General features: G+C 41.5%; 2 protein-coding genes across 2 annotated transcripts; one reads left to right on the top strand and one right to left on the bottom strand.

Annotated features, from left to right (window-relative positions):
- The first annotated feature begins 728 nt into the window (after window positions 1–728).
- On the top strand, window positions 729–4,494 carry LOC131148320 (cation/H(+) antiporter 15-like). The gene is made up of 2 exons (XM_058098035.1): window positions 729–1,757; window positions 3,181–4,494. Exons 1-2 carry the CDS (start codon window positions 729–731, stop codon window positions 4,492–4,494), a joined length of 2,343 nt encoding a protein of 780 aa, XP_057954018.1.
- A 2,429-nt stretch (window positions 4,495–6,923) lies between these two features.
- On the bottom strand, window positions 6,924–7,672 carry LOC131148319 (uncharacterized mitochondrial protein AtMg00810-like). The gene is made up of 2 exons (XM_058098034.1): window positions 7,590–7,672; window positions 6,924–7,488 (listed from the first exon to the last, which is right to left on the bottom strand). Exons 1-2 carry the CDS (start codon window positions 7,670–7,672, stop codon window positions 6,924–6,926), a joined length of 648 nt encoding a protein of 215 aa, XP_057954017.1.
- Window positions 7,673–7,882: the final 210 nt, after the last annotated feature.

Genomic DNA, 7,882 nt, shown 5'->3' with positions numbered 1-7,882 from the left:
CAGTTAAAGTGGGGACTGTAGCTATCTTGGTAAGATATAGGAGGAGGTGGAGATTGAGAGATCCAAGGAGCTGGGGAGGAGGAGGAAGAAGATCAGAAAAGAAAATTTTGAAAAAAAAAAAAGAATCGTCTTGAAGAAAGTAAAGAGAGAAAGATGTCGAATTCTAACTCTACAGACCAATTATTGTATAATTTAAATGAAACAATAAGTGAAACAGTGGTGTGTATTGCGGGGAAAATAAACATTAATAATGGAGTATGGCAAATGCAGAACCCCTTAATTCAATCTCTCCCAGAGTTTGTAAGGCAGGTGACAGTCATTCTTATATTCACTCACATTGTGATCATGTTTTTTGAGGCTCTCAAGTTCCCTCGGATTGCCACTGAAATTATTGTAAGTATCATAATTTATAGGCAGATGCATCCATGGCATATGCATGCATGAATTGATGCTTGCTTCCTCATCCTTTACTTGTTCATAATGTTTCATCGTTTCCATACAATGGATGTGATTGGGGATAAATATTTGTTATTAGTATTTGTTTCTAATATTGCAATTGTTAAATTAATGAGCATTTGTGAATAACAAAGAATTTAAGTGATAATAAGGGAGAGGAGAAGTGTATGCAATCTTTTTCTTCTCTATGATCAAATTGAATCAATAAATGGTAACAGCAAATAATCAAAAAAATAAATTTTTTTTTTCTTTTGGACTTGTAGGGTGGGGCCATGATTGGTCCATTGCTAATGGGACGATGGCAATACTTCAGGCAATGGATCTTGCCATACAGCAACTTATACGTGTGGGAAACGATTGCCAACTTCGGCATCCTCCTACACGCCTTCCACATCGGCCTAGAAACCGACGTGAAAGCCGTACTTCGTCCTGGCCGGAAAGCCCTCTCCCTCGCCCTCGTCAGCGTCGCCGCTTCCTTCCTCATCGGCTACAAGCTATTCCACTTCGTCAGCGTCGGAAAATTAGAAACGTCTTCGGATAAAGTGGTCAAGCACAATGGGGGGCTCCCCATCCTCTCCCGCGGTGGCTTCTTCTGTGGCGCCGCCTTCACGGTGACGAGCTTCTCCACGGTGGCCAACGCCTTGAGGAAGCAGAAGCTACTGCACACGGAGCTGGGGCGGATGGCAATGTCGGCGGCGGTGATCACAGAGGTGGCTCTGTGGGGCATCCTCGCCCTGGGGGTGCCCATGACCATATCGTTGTACACGCTGGAGTGGGCGGCGGGCACGCTGGTGTTGATGGCGCTGGTGTTCCACAACTGGTTGGGCCCCGGGGCGACGTGGATGATGCAGCTGGCGAAGAGCAGCGACGACGAGGAGCTGAACGAGGGGCAGGCGGCGATAGCGCTGATGGGGGTGATGCTAGCGGCGTTCATGGCGGACATGAGCGGGATGCATTCCATTGTAGGGGCGTTTATGTTTGGGATAAGTCTGCCGGATAGGGTGTTGAGGTCCATGCTGTTGGAGTCGATGGAGGAGACGGTGACCGGCTTGTTTTTGCCTCTGTTCTATGCTTATTTGGGGATGAGGATGGATCCGACATCTTTTGACCCTGGCCTTCTTCGTAACTGGGGCAGATTTTGCTTTACCGTGTTAATGGCTTCCGGGGCCAAATCTGTTATCTCTGCTGCCGTTTGTCTCTGCTGCAAAATCGGATTGCGAGACAGTGTCACCGTTGGCTGGATCGTCTCCACTAAAACCGTCATGGCTGTCATCATGCTTTATCTCGGCTTGGCGTCTGAGGTACATCTCTCTCTCTCTCTCTCTCTCTCTCTCTCTCTCTCTCTCTCTCTCTCTCTCTCTCTCTCTCTCTCTCTCTCTCTCTCTCTCCTGTCACGTTTTAGGTCATGCAAATAAAGTAAAGTGAGAGCCCCTAGGGCTGAGCTCAGTTGGCAGAGCGGATTTCGGGCGTTTCCTTTCACGAGGTGAGCCTAATCCTGGCACCCCGGGTTCGAGTCTGCTGCTGGGCGCCTGAAATTTACATCTCTGTGGTGTGTGGGGCCGCACTGCAGGGCGTGGGATTAGTCACTGGCCGGTGCGACGGACCGTAAAACGGAAATCGTTGACGGTAGGTGGACACCAGGGACGAACCCAAAAAAAAAAAATAAAGTAAAGTGAGATATTTTGCTAAGACACTTGTAAAGAAAAGAAAATATAAAAGAAACATACATTGTGAATATAGTGCTACAATTATGGTGCTCTCATGCAGAACACATCTAGACTAAGGATCTTGGAAAGGAAGTATTAAGTACAATGTTACATCATTAAAGTCTGCCCTTACACTAAAGTTGTACCCTTACATTAGCAGTGATATTTAAATTCTTTGTATAAACCTTCTATAAGTATGGAACTTAAAATTGCCGATATATATCTCCTCCCGTTGGTTTTCACCCATCTTGAAAATATTGAATATTGTCCTTCTAATAATAGTATTAAATTAAGGTATAAATACATTTTTTTTATTGTAGCTATATTCATATACATGCCACCATTTTCATTAATGCATGCTTGCATTGTAAAATGATAAGCTAACCTTACCTTAAGTTGCATTTTCAAGGGGAGAACAAGAATAAACTTACCCTACCTTTTGAGAAAAATAAAATTAGGTCAATCAATTTGGATTTGTGTGCATTAAAATAAAATGTATTATAAAATTTTATTAAATTTCTTTCAAATCTACATAAATTTAAAACCAAAGCTAATTCCATGCTCCAAATTAGGCAAGTATTAATAAGTTATATTGTATGTGTTTGAAGTCATATCACTCAAAATTGAAAATTGTAAATTTGTTAGAGTTGAAAAGTACTTATACTCAAATCCACATAATTAAAATTTAATTTTATATTTTAAGTTATAAGCTCCAAACATAAGACTAAAAGCTGGAATATTTTGTCAATTTTGTAGAGGTTTAATTTTTTTGAACAAAAAAAAAAAAAAAAAAGAATTTCTCAAAAAACAGTTTTAAAATTTGTCATTTTCTTGAAAAAATTATAGAAATATCACCTTAATTAGTTTGTCAATATGTGTACACAATCTGGTAGATTTTTATATAAATATTGAAAAACTCCAGTGGAATAATCCATGGCGTCTCCGTTTTCATTTCTTAATAGTAAAAGGTATATGCGTATACATACATATAATGGATGTGTGTGGGTTTTGCATGCAGAGGGAGGATGAGAGTGGAATCGCAAACTATGTACTTGCCGTAATGTTGACATCGATGGTGACTATGTCGTCGGTTACAATACCTATCCTATCGGCGTTGAACCGCCCCTCCCGCCACCTCATGAAGCAGACCTGCCGCAGCGTGGAGGAGCTCAAGCCCGACAGCGACTTCCGAATACTCACCGGCATTTACACCGTCCATGACGTCCCTGGCCTCATTAACCTTCTCCAGATCTCCTGCTCCACCTCCAAATCCCCCGTCGTCGTCTTCGCCCTCCGCCTCGTCGAGCTCACCGGCAGCTGCCCCGCCAAGTTCTTCATCCAAGACATGCGCAAGCCCACCGGCCGCAAGTCTGACCAGGTCGAGGCCGAGTCCGACCAAATCATTGAAGCCTTCGACAAGTACCAGTCCGAGAACGTTGGCTCCAGCGTCACCCCCCTCTTCGCCACCTCCCCTTACTTCAACATGCACGAGGACGTGTGCAGCCTCGCCACCGACAAGCGCATCACCCTGATCATCGTTCCATTCCACCAGCAACAGACCGTCGACGGCAGCATGGAGAACGAGAACCCCTTCATCCGCGGGGTCAACCAGATGGTCCTCAACCATGCCCCCTGTTCCGTCGGCATCTTCATCGACCGGGGCTTCGGCAATGCCAACTTCGGCGACGACGCCACTCACCGCGTCCTCGTCTACTTCTTCGGTGGCCCTGATGACCGCGAGGCCTTGTACTATGGCTGGCGCATGCGCTACTACACCGGCGTCACCCTCACCGTGGTGCGCTTCGTGCTTGGCGACGAGGCCACGGAGAACATGTCGCATTTGGAGAGCAGCTACGAGAACAACCCTCTCATCCCATTTCTGCAACCGGACTACGAGCGGCAGAAGCAATTTGACGACGTCGTTGTGGACGAGTTTCGGACGAAGACGTCGGGGGACGAGATGATAAGGTACTTGGAGAAGGAGTCCAACAATGGGGAAGAGACGGTGACGGTGATAAGGAGTATGGAGCACGATTACGATCTGTACGTGGTGGGGAAAGGGGACAGGCTATTGTCGCCTTTAACATTGGGGTTGAATGATTGGAGCGACTGGCCGGAGCTGGGGGCGGTGGGGGACATACTGGCGTCGTCGGAGTTTGCGTCGAGGTCTTCGGTGCTGGTGCTGCAGCAGCATGCCGGAGCTGCGCCGGTGATAGAAGGGATGAAGTTGCTGGACGGCACGGAACGGAACGTGACGGAGTCGGTGCATAACCATCGCGTTTCGTCGCGGGGGACGAGTCGGCCTGGCCGAACTACCCAAGATTTCCAATAAGATTGCTAGCTAGTTAGGGATCGGAACATAGTGCATGCAAGCCCAGGGAGATGATGTCACCAGGTGAACCACGTGGCGGAATGGTTCACGCCCTACTAGCCCATCGCGTCATTCGTGACAGACATTAGGAGCCTGTGATGAGCAGTAGCTTCAGAGAACAGAGCTTGCATAATGCAAAGCACCTAGATTGAAAGGCACAAGAAATGCACGTTCTTTTTTTTTTTTTACTTCAGTATTTATTGATGCCTCATAGATAAATTAGTATATTCCAGTCTATTTTTAAGTTCTGTTTGGCTACTTCCTTCCGTTGAACCTTTTATATATTGTCAAGAAAAAAATTGTTTTAGATGTAAATTAACTTGCAATTAGAAAAGCTAATTGGCATGTTAAAAATTATTATAAACTTTTTTTAGAATAAACTACAATAATTTTAAAGCTAAATCATTTCACTATGCTTTTAAATATAATTTTATTTGCTTTCTAGTATTAGAGATTTAATATATATTCAATATACTCCTTTTATCTAGATGGAAATAAAATGAATTATAAACATGCCAATAATAATTTGCACAAGGAAATTAATTATTAAAAAAAAAAAAACTTACATACACACCTAGCCAGCAGGCTAAAGAAGATGCAAAAAGGATGGGTAATAATTTTCTTAAAGATTAGTACTAATGCATATTTCCAATAGAGATGATTAAATATATCAAAAAAATTATGAGAAATTATTAGGTTAAGTTGGTTAGTTAATCAGGTCACAACATTTGATATATGTTCATATTAAATAATATTTGAGATTTTGGGTGATTATATAGTTTTGTTCAAATGAATAATTAGCTCCAAATAATTGTTTATAATCATGAATGCAATGGCTGACTGTCTAATTGAATGGACACTATTAGATAGACAAGCTAATTTCATAATTTGTCAAAAAATATAATTTAAATATCAAATATACACACAATATATTCCTAATGTGTATGTCGATAATCATTTTTAATTTACCCAAAATAGTCACATAACCAATTGAATATATGAAAAATTAAGCCAAAATAAAAGAGTGAGGGAATGTTGTATAGGATGGTCAACTGAGCATTTTCATTTCTATTTGTTTTCTCATGCATCTGCAATGAAAGACTTTGGCGCCACCCAATAGCAGTCGATTAGTTTCCATAAGGCGATCGATGGGCCTAGTAAAAATTTAATTTTTTTATTTGTTTCAATTTAATTGGTTGGTGGATTTGGACATGCCAAATGTCCTAGTCATTGTCATATGTTAGGAAATGGCCAAAGTCATTGGTATGTTGGTAGTTGTCAGTTGCGAGTATTTTATTTTGAATTTGAATTTTGAAAATTTAAAATTCTAATTGTTTCCCTCCACTTGTGAATGGTCTATAAATAGACCATATGAGTGGCATGTTTTTGCATGTTCAAGTCGAGGGTAAGGGGAGGAAAATACAAAAGAATTTGAGTGTTACTGGGGTCTTAAAAAAAAAGAGTTATGTTTTGCTCAAGTTTGGAAGAGAATCATATCCCTCTCTTTTCTTGCTTTTGATTTCCTTGGGAAGTGTGTCATAAAAAAGTGAATCCCCACTTGATATACCATTGTTGTAGTAATACAAGATCAGCCCTATCATACTACTCTTGTTGTTTTTCTTAAGTGTCATTTTAGTTTTACATAAATTCATATATGTTGTTATGTTATGTATTTGTGTCATACTTCTTTGTATAAAATTATCTATTTTGTGGTGAACATGCTATCTAGGATGCATTTATGGTGAAGTTGAGAAGGTTTGAAAACCACCACACTTCAGAAGTGGTGAGTGTTGTGAATTATAATAAGTTAAATATTACATGGAATAATTTCATATAAATTCCCTATTAATTAGAGGATCAACAAAGGGAAAATATATACATAATATCCTCCTAGAATTAAGGCAGAGAATCCTCAATATCCTTAACACCCCCTCCCCCTGCCACAAGCTGAGCGTCATATTGGAATGAACATGAAGCTTGGAACGGAAGAAGTCAAAAATAGGTCTAGACACACTTTTGGTGAAGATGTCGGCAACTTGCAAATGAGAAGGCACATACTGGGTGAGAAGCTTGCCAGTGAGAATACAAAGAAAGTGGTAGTGTAGCTCAACATTCTTGGACCACTTGTGAGAAACAGGATTGGAACTTAAGAAGATTGCACTCCTATTGTCACAAAGTAGAAGAGGCCGCTATGGAAGAGGGACTTTGAGATCACGAAGGAGATGCATGAGCTAAAGGATTTTGGCAGCAGTGAGAGGCAAGGCACGATATTCAAATTCACAACTGGAGCGAGAAACAGTAGGTTGTTTCTTTGCACTCCAAGACACCAAATTGTCGCCAAGATAAATACAATAACTGGAGGAAGAGCGACGAGTGTCAGGGCATCCTACCTAGTATGCATTGAAGTAAGTAACTAAAGCACCAGGAGCAGCAGATGGATGAAAAGTGAGGCCAAAATGCAGTGTGCCCTTAATATAGCGAAGAATGCATTTGACAGCGAGGAGATGGTCTTTAGTCAGAGAATGTAGAAATTGACTAATAGAGTTGACATCATGAGCAATATCAGGACGTGTAATAGTCGGGCATTGAAGAGCACCAATGAGATATCTATAAAGCTTGGGATCCAAAAACAGAGGACCATCAGCAAACAAGTGCATGGAAACAACCATTTTGGTGTGGACTAGCTTGCTGTCAAGCAACTGAGCTCGCGTGAGAATTTCTGGTACATATTTTAGCTGACTAATAAGAAGACCATCAGTGGTGGATGTAGCTTCAAGACCAATGAAGTAACTAAGAGAACCCAAGTCCTTAGTAGCGAACTCAAAATTAAGCTTGCAAGTAAAACTGTCAAGAAGAGAAGAGTTGTTGCCTATAATAATGATGTCATCAACATAGAGAAGCGAATAAATAATGTCAGATTGCTTATGAAAAACAAAGAGTGACGTGTTTGCACAACTGCAGTAACATTCAAGTTGAGTGAGAAAAGAGCTGAAACGCTGAAACCAGACACGAGGGGTTTGATTTAGGCCATAGAGAGCTTTCTTAAATTGACAAACATGATTGGAGAAGCGAAGGTCAATATACCTAAAAGGTTGTTCCATATAAACATCTTCAGTGAGATGGCCTTTGAGAAACGCATTTTTGACATCAAGTTGGCGAAGAGGACATTTTTTTTCATAGCAAGAGAGAAAACAACACAGACAGTTATAACCTTGATAACATACTAAAGGTGTAAGTGTAGTCAAGACCAAGTACCTATGTGTAGCCCTTGGCAATAGAACGGGCTTTAAGACGCTTGATAGATCCTTCGAGTAAGTATTTGGTCCGAAACACCCATTTGGAACCCACA

This window comes from Malania oleifera, chromosome 2 (assembly GCF_029873635.1).
Source record: "Malania oleifera isolate guangnan ecotype guangnan chromosome 2, ASM2987363v1, whole genome shotgun sequence".
NCBI lineage: Eukaryota > Viridiplantae > Streptophyta > Magnoliopsida > Santalales > Ximeniaceae > Malania > Malania oleifera.
Note: the sequence above shows the minus strand (reverse complement) of the source record. Positions and strands in the feature narration are given on the sequence as shown.